This window comes from Thermobia domestica, chromosome 6 (assembly GCF_964235325.1).
Source record: "Thermobia domestica chromosome 6, izTheDome1.hap1.1, whole genome shotgun sequence".
Lineage (NCBI taxonomy): Eukaryota > Metazoa > Arthropoda > Insecta > Zygentoma > Lepismatidae > Thermobia > Thermobia domestica.
The window spans coordinates 84,485,307-84,500,603 of NC_137459.1; the positions used below are offsets into that span (position 1 = coordinate 84,485,307).

Below are 15,297 nucleotides of genomic sequence, written 5' to 3' on the forward strand. Positions count from 1 at the left end.
AAAACAGATATAATTCATGTTTTATAAAACAAATGTTCCAAATGTCTTATACAGCACAAATATTTTCCAATGTAAACTAAATGGTTTTATTGTTGAAGTTCACTTCCGATACTTGGTGCGTTCAATTACGGGAATTTCCCAAGCACTTTTGCAAGACTGTTTTTTTTTTTTTTGAAATTTAAAACAATTAAGATTATAATTCATATTTTATAAAGAAGGATGTTAAAAATCTTAGGGTCAATTGACAAGGGGGAATTTAGAAGACGTCACAATCAAGAGTTATTCAAAACTGACTGATATGATGCGAAGATTTGTTTTTTACGTTTTGAATGAACCCAGCAAGGCAATCTAGACGGTTCTTCTCTCTCTCTTCAAAGAAAGAAAGACTAATCACATGCAAAGATATCAAAGCGGGAACAGCTTAAGATTCCAAGAATACGCAGCAGAAGCTAGGGACCGCGGTGGCTCAGTGGCAGAACGTTCACCTTTGGTACATGGGGCCCTTGGTTCGATCCCAGCTCGCGCCTAGTGAAGTTAGTGGTGGACAAACACCGTGTGGGTGGGTTTTCTCGGAAATTTCCCGTTTTCTCCCACTTTCTTCATTCCACCATTTTTCATTTCTCATCAGTCTCCTTTAGCCTGGGACGTAAATTTTTTTCCGAACCAGAAGCTGAACACTGGAAGGCCATGGACGGGAGAGAATGAAGAAAAAATACGAATGCAGGAAGGTCGAAGCTGGAAGAAAGTTGAAATAACGTGGTCCTTAGTTGGCCAAAACGCAATGATAAAATACATAAATACATTTTGATTCTAAAAGCTGATTGTCGATATTTTCAAATTACACTAGCATTAAAAGTGTTTATGCCAACAAACACTTCTGAACTTTCTAAATTCTTTTGAATACATAATCCACCAAATAAAGCTGCTGTTAAAAATATCACATAAAGCTACTGTTAAAATTTTAGAGTAAGTCCCCTTCTCAGTCGGGGGGTCAACAGTTAGTGAAGTAATCTAACAGCTAGATTTCAATTTATTTTATTTATTTATTTTATTTAGTGCATGTCCTTAAAATTTTTCCTTTGTTTGCAGTTACTTTCAAGTACAAATTCGTACTGTTAGTATGTACTTAATTTTTAAGTTTCGATAAAAATGTTTAGGCACTTCTCTTACGGCGAAAATTTTCACCTTAACGTTTTTAACAATGATGAAGTTTTCTCTCTAAAGGATGTCCTATGTTTTATCAAACCGAATCATTACATCGAAAGCAGTTTTCACCGAGGCTCCAGTGGACTAATTTTTTTTTTTTTTTTAAGTGTACTTTAGTGATTAGCTGATTTATACACCGTAATGCACAACAGAAAATATTTCGGAAATTTAACCTTTTGAATTTAAATTAATTGAACAATGTATTTCTTATCTTTCATTATTCGTATTTTTTATACTTGTAATTTTTCTTGTTTCTAGTGAGCAGCTGAACTCGAGTAACATTTCGAACGAAAATAACGACTGGACCGAGAAGTCTGATGCTGAAGTAGGTGGTGCAACTGATCAAACGGAAGTAAAGTAAGTATATGGGAATTTAATAAGCTAATTGAATTTTGAGTAAAGGTGCTTCATGAGAAATTACACCTCATTAATGTTCATATCATTGTCTTCTCTCGTACACTGAGTGTTCACTGAATTACGACCACCCCGGCTGGTAGTATTGCAGAGAAAGAACAAACGAGGCTACATGTTGGCAGACAGCACACTGTTATAATGGAGGTGGGCAGGATTTATTAGCATTACAATAGGGCATGGACATGCCGAAGAATAAGTTCGTCACGGATGCTCCCGTTCATATTTAGTGAAGGTGTACAAGGACTGGGAAGAAAATGGGGTAACGGTTTGCAAGAGACGGAACTACAGGGGCGTACGGAAGTTCAAAACGTGGGGCGAGCGTTGGGTCAAACACCTCGAGACAGCCAAACGAACAATCAGTGTCCGGGAATTACGTGACATACACTGGAGGATGCACAACACTCATATCTGACGCAACTATACAGCGTACACCGGCATGCATGCAGTTCCACAGCTGACTACACTCGTCACTCACCGCCGGCTTTGTCGCGGTTGGGCACAGGAACATGCTAATGGGACCATGGATGATTGGAAAAGGTGTGTTGGTCCGATAAATTGCAGTGTCCGCTACTACTCTTGGATGGGTGTGTCCATATGTCACGCCAACAGCATGAAGCTGTGGATTTCTCCTGTATGACGTGGATTGGGACCGTTTGTGTGTATGGACCACAGTGAGACATCCGTTGTGTACTTTCGGGCATTAGAGAATCACATACAGCCTATAATGCAACACTTCTACCCACACGAAGTCGGCATTTTCCAGGACGAGAGTGCACGGTGCCACCAAGCCAGGACTACTTGCTTGGCTTAAGGAACATTCCACGGAGCTACAGCGTATGTATTAGCCTCCTAGGTTACCGGATCTTTATTCTATAGAACACTTGATGTTGCAGAACGAGCTTTTCGCATGATGACTCCTGCACAAACATCTATGGGCTCATTATAGGATGCCATCAGAAATATATGGTGTCAGATCCCCGTGGAAACATATCAGCAACTACCAGATTCCATGCCACGCCGTGTCCAGGCCGTACTCTGAACTAAAGGTGGACCAACAAAGTATTAGGCAGGTGGTCTGAATTCAGTGAGCACTCAGTGTATTTGCATTAACATACTCGACATAAACAATGAAATAACGATATCAATGAAACGCCCTTGTAACTTATAAACGGATACAAAATGCTGAAATTTTGTACGTTGCAAATATCAAGACATATTAGCATATTCTGCATCAGTACCCGATTAAGTGTTCTCAACTCAAGTCATTTTTTTTTTTTAATGCTACGTCAGCTTATTACATTAATTTAAATTATGTATTAAACGGGAACTTCGTCATTGTTACAAAGAATGCTACAGTATCAAAAACATTCCCTTACAAAGTTTGGAGGTCTCTACCACAATAATAATGCGAGAGAGACTGAGGCCAGTGCATATGCAAGGTACGTTAGTATATAATCCTATGACCACGAGGTGACAAATATATTACAATTATGAACAAATGTACACTCATGTCCAAAATGATTGTCGCATATCTACAACTGTCTTCTTGTAACAATATAATTTCATAATGATTTTGCAGGGTACTTTTAATACTGATACTATATGTATAATCGGCAAATGTATATTTGTGATAAATTTCATAAGAAAAGAATTATAAATACGAATATTAGAATGAGTAAAACAAAATGTTGCTAACTGGACAAGAAAATTTGATTTTAATTTTATTTTTATTTACTGCTCTTTTGACATGAAATTTGCCACATATGTCTTTGCAGATTATACACATACTAACATTATAAGAAATACCGGGCGAATTCGTTATCAAATTATACTCCTACATTATTTGTATACATGCGACAATAATTTTGGACATGAGTGTACGAGAACTAAAAATATTCCTTGAAACAGTTTTATTTCGAGAAAGTGTTTAGATAAGTACCACATCCAATCATGTTTGTAGTTTTTAATCGACGTAGGGAACAAATACCGTTTACAGTAATTGTCTCAAACCATTCCGGAGATATGATAAACATTGACAAAGTTTGCAATATTGCTTGAAGTTATGTAATTGTAAGAACTTATAAATATAGTCGGCAACAACTGTTGCTGTAATGTTACAGAAGCAAAGAAAAGCAACAATCAATTTTAAAATTTCCCATAATTACGTAATTTTAAACAGTACAGCAATTCTATCCCGGTTTTTCAATCTCCAACGGTTTGAGATATTGCTGTAAACGTAGATTTTTGTCTATTGAAAAGTCATTGTGATTGGATGTGATACTTACATATAACCACTTTTTTCGAAATAATTGTCGAAAAAATGGAAAATTCTCAAATCCTTGTAATTTTTTCTTATTGATTCGAAATACGCCATATCATAGTCTTCTACATTAAGGTACTTCGCATTCTACATTAAGGTACTTCGGAAGTGTATAGCACCATCAATCTCACTTGCGTTATGTCTGCTTTGCAGGGCCCCGAAATTTTTGTTTGTGATTGTAACAGCTGTAGTTTGTAACGCTAAGTTAGTTCACCGTTTAATATGTACTGTATATTTTAAGTATGCAATAAAGATTTGAAAAAATAAATTGGGTTGGGAATACTGTAAATCTAGTAGTATTTTTGTAGGGTATGTCTGTGTTCCGTTGATGTGGTTTCACTAAGTATATGGATAAAAGTTGATGCGCAAAGGTTGTCCGAACTTCAGCAGGTGATTCCTCTAACAGGCAACAAAAAGTCAGTGTTAAGAGGGTTGACTGCCGTGGACAAATATTTAACTCATATGAAGTGGGAGGAAACTAGTGAATGATGAAGCGGTGACCGTAGAGCGAAAACCGTCAGAGACACTGAGAAGTGGTGTTTGCAATCGATTCAGCTTCCCAAGAGTAGGTTTTCTTTTCTCACATAACTCTTTATTCAAACCGGAAGTGGTTCAAGCTAACTATCCATAGAACTGAAATAGTGAGGGATAGCGAGTAATGACATTTCGATGTGGATTCAGCTTCCGAGGAACAGATTCCATCTTTGATCTTATTCCTTTATTCAAATAGTTATAGCTGTACTACTTCAAGTTTGAGTATTTAATTCGCGTAGTTTGGAAGTCTACCTTAGTTTCATACTATGAAACGAAACTCACTTGTTTATAGAGGAGAAATAAGTTAGTGTTCAATATGTTTCAAGGCGTTCTAAGAAGTGGAGTTGAAGTGAGCTGAAGTAACAATGTAGGGAAAGGAACAATTCCGCGTAGAGCAAACAAATCAGAAGGGTGTGTAATGGTGAATATGAATATATGTTAAAAATTGTTTGAGGATTTTTTTCCCCCACCCATTTCTTGTTAATGGAGTAATTTGGGTACTTGTAGCACAGGTACAAAAATTAAATAAGTGATAAACATAAGCACAGAACCAGGCTTGTGAACAGTCGGACTTAATCAGTGCTTAAGAACTAAGTTTGTTCCTTCAAATGAGAAAGGCATATTATGAAATTCTTCCTCTTGGGAAAGATAGATGGAACATTACCCCACAGACATTTAGAGGGGGGGGGGATAAGTATTTGCACACAGCATTTAGTAAATAAAATAGTTAGGCTAACAGACTATCTTCAGCAGACTGGATGTGATATTTATGCTTACTAAGGTTTTCTCTTTGTAATCGTAATGGAAACTTCTGGTGACCCTAGTACCGTACATATGTTGCTACATCAGCAATAAATACGAAGCCGCGGTTGATTTGTGGTGGACTATGTGCGTAGGTTTTCTCGAATTTTTCCAGTTTCCTTCCACTTTCTACATTTCACCATTTTGTTTATTATCAGACTCACTTAGCCTCAGAACATAATCATGGGACGTTAAAAAGACAATATTAAGTAAACTAAATGGTTATGTTTATACGCTATTCAATAAGTCTAAAGCTGTTGTAGTGAACATTCGAGTATAATTTGCAGTTCTGAATTGTGAAACTTGGAGAAACCTTTTTGTATTTTGTTTCAGTGAGTCAATGATTTTTGTTTAGTAGTTCGTAATGTTCAGTGTGCTTGGTTGAAGTGTAAAACTTCTAGTCAAGCGAAATGAAATAAACCTTAAGTTTAGGTTTTAATTGGATTAATAAATTGTTATAAACAAAGCAGCGTGGTTGAAATCTATTTTAGTATTGTTCATATTAATGCAAATTCTAAGGTATTGTATGCGACGAATTTTTAACATTCGCATTAATTTATGTGGGAGTAACGAAGTATTCAATATAAGTGTAACACTGTTGAGCAATGAAAATGTTAATTGAACAAAATCAATTTTCTTATTAATTTTGTACTTCAGAAAACGAAAATCAAAAATAAGCTCTTGTTTTACAGCCATATCTAATAATGTTATAGTAGTGACCATATTCGTCACGTTTGCAGTAAAAATATCACACTGATGTGTCAACACTGGAAAAATTCCTTTCCTTTTCTTACTTCAGTTGTGTTCTAGAGTGCGAAAACATTTATCCGAGTTCCTTATGTGTTTCCAGTGAAATGATGTGATAAAAATACAAGTATTTGCATGTATATTTGTGAGCAATTCCTCAGAATTTCTTAGTGTTTATAGACAAAAATGTCGCGACATTTTGTAAACTGCAGATAATTTCTGGTATGGGGGGGGGGTTCTCGTAAAAGTACATTTAACACCGTTAATCAGGAAAGCCTATCATTATTTTGGTGTAAAAATTGGACTAAGATGACCACCCCACATTGTTTGCAACTCTTGTGCCAGTAATCTAAGAAATGGATAAATGGGAAGACGTTCAATACCTTTTGCAGTGCCCATTATTTGGAGAAAGCCAAGCTACCATATCAGTGATTGCTACTTATGTAGGCGGTCTCCCGCCGAGAAGGGAGTATCTAGGACAAAGCTGACATTAATCCATACTAACATTCCATCTGCAATGCGCCCAGTGCTACATGGAGAAAGACTACCTGTCCCTCACCTCACCTAAAGAATATGAACTTTTGTCTGATGATCAGTAAGTCGTCGTCTAAATCAAGTACTTGGAAGGATCCTGAATTTGTTATAAACGTACCTCCAAGTGAACTACAGACTAAACTCAAGAGAGCTAAATCTATAGACTTCTTAAAAAGAAAAGCCGAAATTTTAGCGTCACGGTTACAACAATGGAATAATTGCAGGAAGTAAATATTTCAGTATTGGAATAAGGACAAAAATGTCACTTCATTAACTATGCAAGACACTTAGGGGGAATATATAGACATAAATGGCCTCATGAAGGCTTAAAATTACGATCTTACAGAGTGGAGGCTCTTCATAAATTCTTCAAAGGACGGTTTAGAAGCCATTGGTTTACATATTGGAAACGAGCTTTCTTTCATTCCGGTTGTTTGTTCAGTTCCTATGAAGAAATCATACGGAAAACTTGAAACGTCTACTCCGAGCCGTTGGATATTGACTTTCAATGTGGTATATTAAAGTAATAGCGCTGTTTCTAGGTATGCAGTTAGGTTATACAAAATATTTGTTTTATTTGTGAATAGCATAGTAGAGATAGATGGCGCCTCTCACCACTGCAAAAGACTGACATACTAGAGAAGCTCTTGTCAGGCGTTAAAAAACTTGCAGCGTTAAATTTGTAGACCCTAAACGAATTTTGCTTTCCTCGCAACATGTTAAATTAGGTCTTCCGAAATGTTTTATTAAGAGTGAACCATGATGGAGAGGTGTAGAAATACTTAAGAGGAGAAATTCCCTCTGTGAAAGTGGTGCCTGAGAGGGCATCTTCATACGCTTAGATCCGACAGCTATTTAGAGATAAATGGTTCAATGACATAATAGAAGGTAATGAGAAAGCTGTGTGGGGAAAACTTCGAGTGTTTAATAGTTCTTGGGAAGACTCCGAGCAATAAATTACAAAGAACTTGACTAAGTTGTTGTATACTATGGAGAGAGAGAGAGAGAGAGAGAAACTGAGTTGGCGATATTTCCATGAAACCTTTCCTTCATTCACACCTAGAGTTCTTTCCAAAGGATTGTGGAGCAGTAAGTGATGGAACATGACTAGCATTTGCAACCATAGAGAAAATATATAAAGGAAAGTTCTTACCACGTTGGCCGACTAGTGTTTTGTTATTGCTTGGGGTATTCCAAATGCAAGCGAAGCGAAATCGCTCAAAACAAACCCAACAGGAATCTATCATGTACAAAGGGATTTAAATTTTTTGCCTACATTGAAAAGTAGTTGTTGATCTGAACTTTTAAATTGTACCTTTCTCCCTGTCAGATCTTTTCGTTTGATCTGTATCACGTTGATAGTGTTTATTTCACTCTACCGGTATTATTTTATGGCCATCTTACTTTATATATAGAAAAAAAGCTGTATTTGTACCTATATATTTTTCGAAGTTTTAAGGTTAATACTGAATTTATCATTACTGCATTGTTAATATTTATCTAGTACATTATTTAAATTTTCTCTACTGAAACACCACTTATTTGTTCTAACATCATTCGACACATTTTACGTGATAACTGATTTGCTCATGTCAGCATTAATGTATAGGGTTATAGAAATCTGTAGGTTAGTATATTCCTTAATTCTATCCAAACTTCTCACATTAAGATTTAATAAATCTCAATAACCTTAATCATAGCTACTTACAAGGATTTTGGTTCAATGTTTTCACAACTTTTTCATTCTAATTACATTAGGCCCAGCATACTGATACTTTTGTACATTTTTAAAACTCAAAACTAGGGGCTAAGAGTAAGGTTTGTACATACAAGGGCAGTTTTGCAAAAGTAGTACTAAGTATATACTTATCAGTCATTCCTATTATAGCACGTTCAAATGAATGTAAAAATTGTGAAGTACTTATATACCTTCGATTAAAATTTGCTGAACAGTGTAATCATTAACTTAAGGTTTTTGCTCCGAGGGTGAATGTCCCTTGTGGGTGTTTTCTAAATAAGTATTGTGGAAGCGCGTGAGTGCCACATGCTCTCTCTTAAAGTAGTGACAAGTTTTGGTATTGAACTTCGCAAGCTTCCTTTAAAGTGCTTCAGCAATAATGCATTTGTCATGTGTATCAAGTGGGATGAGAAAAAGAGCCTTAAATACCATGCAGTATAGTGATAAGGCAAATTGCAATTCTGTTTCAGGGTCACTGAGAGTAGCGGAGAAGAGGCTGAAGTGACTCCTCCTACTGAAGACGGCCCGCGCGAACTTACACTTGATGAATGGAAAGCTATGCGTGGCAATCGGCAGAAACCAACCTTCAACATCCGTAAGGCTGGCGAAGGAGAAGACCTGTCGCACTGGAAAAAGATGTATGCTCTGAAGAAGAAAGAAGGCGAAGAGGATGAGGAGGAAGAAGAGGTAATGAATTCATTAGTGGTGGGTATTACATTTAAAATTCAATTATTTATAATTAACTGCATGTGTTTATAATTAACTAACATTATACGAAAAAGTGTAATAGGTCGTTGACAAACTGATTCATGATCACATAGGAGAAAAATTTGCCCAGTGGCTAGTATAGGCGAGTCCAGTAAATTTTGAGTACGGAATGAACGGATGGAAACACTTTTTTTTTTTAAAAAAAAAAGAAAAAGCAGAATCATATTTAATGGGGTTTAACTTTGTCCAATGTGCTGAATAAAGTTTTTTAGAATATCTAGTCCTTTTTAGAACTTTTGTGTTACCAAACTCGTGCTAGCTGTGAAAATTAATTAAATCGCTAGTTGAAGTACGCTCAGTTTTTTTTTCCTCTGTTAATTTGGAGTTACCCATAGCCGAAATTTCCTTTAAACAATGAAGCTGTTATTCTTAATATGTGCTACTTTATGTTCATAGTTATCTGGCAACAGTCTGTTATTTCGAATTTATATACCTGTGTAATAGTTTGTGAATGAAATGCTAATTATCTAGAGATTACAAGCGTAACATTTAGACTTCCAACTTTTTGGAGCATAGCGAACAACAAAGTGGTAAGCGTGCCTGTAAATTGAGTTCTGCCAAGTATACAGCCTCAGCGTTAAACTTCATATATTTTTACTTTCACCATAGCTGTGGTCAAGTGTATATAGTTTACGCATCCATCAACATAAAATAAATTTCTGATATTTGACGAGGTTTGTGCTTTCGTTACTAGGAGTTTTTTACATTATCTGGATGAATGTTGACACGAATTTTGTTGAATGTTGATATGCGAAGATGTAATAATATTCTGTTTTAGGAATACGATGCTGCTGAGTATCCTCAGCGTGTGGGCAGACAGAAACATGTGCTTGATATCGATATCCATTTTGCTGATTCACGTCGTGGAGCTCGTGGACGTGGACGTGGCGTACGTGGAACTGGTCGAGGTGGACCACGTGGAACTCCACGGGCTGGCGGTCGAGGGGGCCAGGCCAATACGGTTTGTATTTTATTAGAATTATTGCATTAATTGAAATGAGGCAGGGTCGGTTCACGTTGTTCGTTTATTTTTGTAAATGTGTTTACGTGGATCTTCCAGAAATTTTAACCACGTGATCATTATGCGTAGTTCGGATTTTGATCACTGGGGTAATTTTTTTTTCTTCGAGGTTCTAATGAATTACTTTATCAAACTAAATTTAAAAATCCAAAAATAAGGTAATAATTTCCATAGTTATTATGGAATAGTCTAACAGTGAAGACCCTTCATGAGTTGCAGTGGCATAGTATTGGGTTATTTAAAGTTTATAGAGGATTTTTATTCAAGACTACACTACAAAAACTAAGAACTTGTGATTATCCATCCCCATTGCTATTAAGAGAAGAATGATATAACATGAAGGAATGCAGAACCCTTTTCAAGCGCATAGGTATATTTGTAAATAGCACTAAAATGCCTGCGTACTAAAGCTAGTACTACTGGTAACAGAGTAACAATGTATCAATGTGCAGAGATTGAACGTCTGTTTCATGGTCAGCCTTGTCTGAAACAGTGCCTTACTGTAATTCAAAAGGGTAAATCAAAGGAAAATTCGTTCCATTTAGACTGCATTTGAATGTGGCATCCAACAAATGTCTTTATTACTCCATTCTTTTTCCGCTTCCTATCTGAAGATGCTTTAGCAACAAATCGTAAGATACTTTTTTCAATGTAGAGGTTGAGAAATTTAGATTCGGTGGGATTTATCAGTCTTCGGTGAAATAGGAGAAAAGGCTTGGAGGGCAGACAGTATGTTTTTAAACAGCTGTGTGTAGTTTCATGATAACCTACAAAATTAAATTTCAGCCTCCCTTACCCTCATGTTGAGATCTCCAGGTAAACTTAGAGTAGTTTAGAAATAGACTTGACGCAATATGTTATCTTATTAGGTTTCTTTGTAGGTTTTACTGAGTCTGGTTATAAGCTATAATAAACACGTGCAATTCTTGTGGTTTCGACATCATGATAGATTAACTTACTTACTTTTCTCCTGAATGTCAGTTATTCCATTTGAATCTTGATCAGCAGGAAGAGCAATTTGAGGAAGGTTTCGTAAATTGCATGTTCTTGTGACATCTAGGATTCGTAACTCAATGGAACGTACACAGAAAACGGAATAACTCCTTCGTGGCTATATGGTTGCTGTACGCATCTGTTGTGCGAGAGACCCGATGGGTGCTCATGTGATTCTGATCCAAAGTTACGCTGGTAGATTCAAGTATCTTATGCCTATAGTGGCGAATGAAACCATCCAACCAGTAAAGATAAATGGCAGAATACTGTATAGTCTGCTGCAAAAGAAAACAGCACATTTTGTCAGATGGTTATCAGTAATGAATACATATGAAGAAAATGCAGTTTTGACAAATACAGCGTGGAACCACTCTTAGCCTGTAGAACAGCTCCCATTCGTGGAATTGGAAGCATGTTATGGTTTTAGGAGTGTTGTACCATTAGTTACGCAATGGAGCACTAGATAGGATGAGAGAGGATAGATAGTTGTTAGACTTGGAACTCCAGAACTGACATCGGTGTCCAGTAAAGTTGACTTCTTGAAATTGAGTCAGAGGAGTTTATCCCAGTGTTCAATCGACTGTGTGAATTACTTTGGAAAATTGCGTCATTAGCTGGAAACATCTGGACCATAGGATTCATGTGGTGACGTAAAATATCCACATAATTATTGACAGTAATGTTCTCTAAGCATAATCGCAGAATCTCATAGAATGCCAGGAAATTGTAGTCTAAACATCAAATCCACAGCCATCTCAAGATAGGGAGCAGACAATTCGGTACATAATTTTCTCTAGACACTCACCATACAGAAACGCAGTCTACTGGGAATTCACCGTACCATGGTATGAGTTTCTAATCATTGACAGTCTACTTTGTATTTCTCGGCGCCATTTGCTTCAAGCTAAAGTGTTATTAATCGTGATCAGCGGTTTGGAAATTGCAATCTGGCTGTGAATATTCAGGTAATGCAACTTTCGTCTGATTGTTACTTTCGGCTGTTTATTGTGCTGATTGAGTTCCGTAGTAAGTTCAGCCATATTTGATGTACGTACGCTCCTTGATGACCATTCTTCAATCTTGAGCCATTTGTCACTGCAGAATCTTCTGACTGGTATTACTTTTCACCAATGTGTTTGCCATTAGTGTAGGCCATTGTTATCTGGACATTCTTTTTCATTACACAGCTGACACACTGACCACCTTAGATACACGTGCAACAACTACCGTCTGCTCACTTCAACACCCTCTGTTCTCTACCTTGCTTGTTGTATTACACTTACGTAACACCAGTAACGACGAGTAGGCCCTGCATAAAAATCAAGAATTTGCAACACACTATGTATGAAATGGTAACAATGGTGGTTCCATTTTTTTCGTAATTGTAGTCTGCATATAAAAATATAAAATTTCCTTTTGACGGTGGCTATTCATGATTAAAATTCTTGTGTTTATATACAGAATATGAAATATGTTAATTCTTCTTTTTTAATAGGAGCAGCTTTTTTAATTGTAAATCGCAATCCATATTCTTTATTATATGAACAGTGAGTAGTTAGAGAATTAGTTTTGGACTAAGAATTCTTAGTTTTTCATTAGCAAATAGTCTTCCAATTATACAAATAGAAGCATAGAATAGATAAGATCAGACATCACTCGATGATCTTCATAGTGTTGAGTGATGATTTTTGAATTTCAATATCACCTCAGTTCATGGGTGATATTTAAATATACATGGGTGTTATTCTTCGGGAGGTTGACAAATTTTCAAATGTTGAGTACATTTGAAGGTACGTTGGTTGTCACTACTTCATGTTAGATACGGTGTATATAATTAAGTGAAAAAAATAATGTACTGTGGATTATCCACGCTACGTGTGCCCGTTATTAGACTAATAATCGAGAGTTCGTCGTAGTGTTACATTAGTACAATTATGCAATTGCTTTATCTTTGTTCAGGTTAAATATGCAAACAACTTTAATGTACTCGTAGTTTATATAATATGCCTATAATTAGTGAGAATTCGAATAAATAAAATTCTCAAATTTCAGGCACGTGGAACCCGACAAAGTGCTCCGAAAGTTGATGATGAGAACGACTTCCCCTCTTTGGGGTAAGGATTTCAGTGAAGCATCTTTAATGTATTCCTCAAATGTCCATTCTTACTTTATAAATTATTGTGAAAAGATTTGCATGACTTCAATGGAAATTCCATCAAATAACACAAATACTAGAAATGTTCACTCAATAGAAAGTTGTGGATGAAGTGATTATTAACTGTGATGGTGAAGTTCGGTGGCCACCCATGAAAGTAACGTGTGACTTGCTCACTGCAGCAGATCTAGTCTTAAAATGCAGTGGAAAAAATATATATGCAATTGAGAAAATCGTATGCAGTGGTAACAAAAATAAAAATAATTTAAAAAATATGCAATTTCATACCAGTTAAATGCGCATCATGCAAGTTCAAAATTAGTGGAGTGTGAAGAAAACAGGTGTTAAAAAGGTCGCAGCAAAATACAGCGTAGTGTTCCGGTAAATAACTTTTTACCAAATTTATGTACCTTCTGTTCTTGTAACAGTTGATTGGACTAGCATTCAGATATATAAAATGACCTTTCCGTGTGAACTGAAGTCAATATTGTGCCCCCCTTTGAACATAGATTTATTAAATAATGTACAGATAGACAACTATCATTCATTGGATGAGTTTGTTGCTCATTAAACAGATTGCATGACGAAAAGAAACTAGATCTCATAAAAATATATAAATATATATAAATACATATATATAAAATCCTCATTGTGTGGAATACTTGTTGAATATGGATGTATCATGCTTCATTAAAATAATCTTTATATTGATTTACTATTCTCTTCCGGGAGGAAATAAAGTGTGACAGCGCTGTAGCACTACAGATAGTGAGGACTCAAAATTTCAATAGAATTATAACCTTTTTTTTTTTTAATTTTATTTGAAGATGTGCACGTTACTGCAGCACTGTAAAGGAGTGTTTTGGTTTATGAGGAGTTCTAAACTGCAGCATAATAATCATACAAACATATATAAATAGGTACAAGCATTTTGTTTCCCAAAAGTGGTGGAGTTCGTGCTAATTTATATAGTATAAGTGGCACACTTTAGTTCTTCGCAGACGTAACAAGCATCTCAATATTTACGTAATATAATATTAAAAAAAGGAAGAAAAGATGCTTAACATCAAAATAGGGTGAGGGATATTGAACTATCCACTTATTTGTTGAAAGTTATAGTAGCTGGTAAAAATAAAAGCAATTAGAATCTATTAGGTGTAATAAATATTTTTATAAACCATTGAATGAATTAATTTGTAACATTGTTTTCTGTAACACTCTACAAATATGAATTATTGCCATTGTTTGAATGACGCGTTGTACGAATATTGTTATTTCACAATAGTTTTTCTTTGTTTTTTGTTTCCTATATTTTGATGGTTTCCTGTTATGTAGTCTATGCATAAAGCGTCACTCCTGCATAATTCATCCGGAGTGCGAACTGTATGTAATATGTATGTACATATTTTGGTGCATTCTAAAACAGGCTGTTATCTATAGATAATGATGAACTAGTTTGAATATGGTGTTGCAAGTTTCATACCATGACTTCTGAACGTAGAAAATCTACAGTTTTCTTTATTTTTTTGATTTACACTTGGTTTTTCCGTTCCTGTGCTTCAGAATAAGACTTAGAACTGCACCAGTAATTGGGTTAAAAGTCACAACCGGGTTTTGGATCATCGTCAATGTATGATCAAATTATTCACACTTCGTTTTCATCAGGAATCAGGTAATTTTCTTATCTCTGAAGCACAGCTTTGTGCGGCCTTTGTAGGTCTGATGATGAAATTATCATTAGAAGTAAGTGCAGTGCGGTGGAGACTGATTTTGTTCATGAACTGTGAAACATGTCACAGCAAATGTACTTCAATAAATTTGATGCCTCCAATTTGAAGACCGTTTTCATTTTTGTTTTACCTTGCTTGAAGAAAGAAGAAAAAAGTAAGGTATAATTTAGTAACTTTTTCTTTTTTTTTAAATTCACTTCAGTTTTGCCTGGTTGTACTGTATTAGCGGAACTGTTGAATCATTAGTATTAAATTTGTTAAAAGTAACTCATATTTAATTGCATTTTTTTTTTGTGCTAGGTAGTTGAAAACTGATAAAGGTGTAAAAAAAAAAAA

At 35.7% G+C, this 15,297-nt stretch overlaps 1 protein-coding gene across 3 annotated transcripts in view; it reads left to right on the top strand.

Annotated features, from left to right (window-relative positions):
* The window catches only part of LOC145688085 (intracellular hyaluronan-binding protein 4.S-like), a 57,002-nt gene extending 41,934 nt beyond the window's left edge, over positions 1-15,068 (top strand). For 2 of the 3 annotated variants that reach the window (XM_081761815.1, XM_081761813.1), the window contains 4 exons: positions 1,465-1,563; positions 8,765-8,999; positions 9,841-10,023; positions 13,129-15,068. In XM_081761815.1, the coding sequence (XP_081617941.1) occupies positions 1,465-1,563; positions 8,765-8,999; positions 9,841-10,023; positions 13,129-13,194 (583 nt within the window). In that variant the 3' untranslated portion in view covers positions 13,195-15,068. The remainder of the gene's footprint in view (positions 1-1,464; positions 1,564-8,764; positions 9,000-9,840; positions 10,024-13,128) is intronic. The other variant, XM_081761814.1, reaches the window with a different exon arrangement.
* The last annotated feature ends 229 nt before the right edge of the window (positions 15,069-15,297 follow it).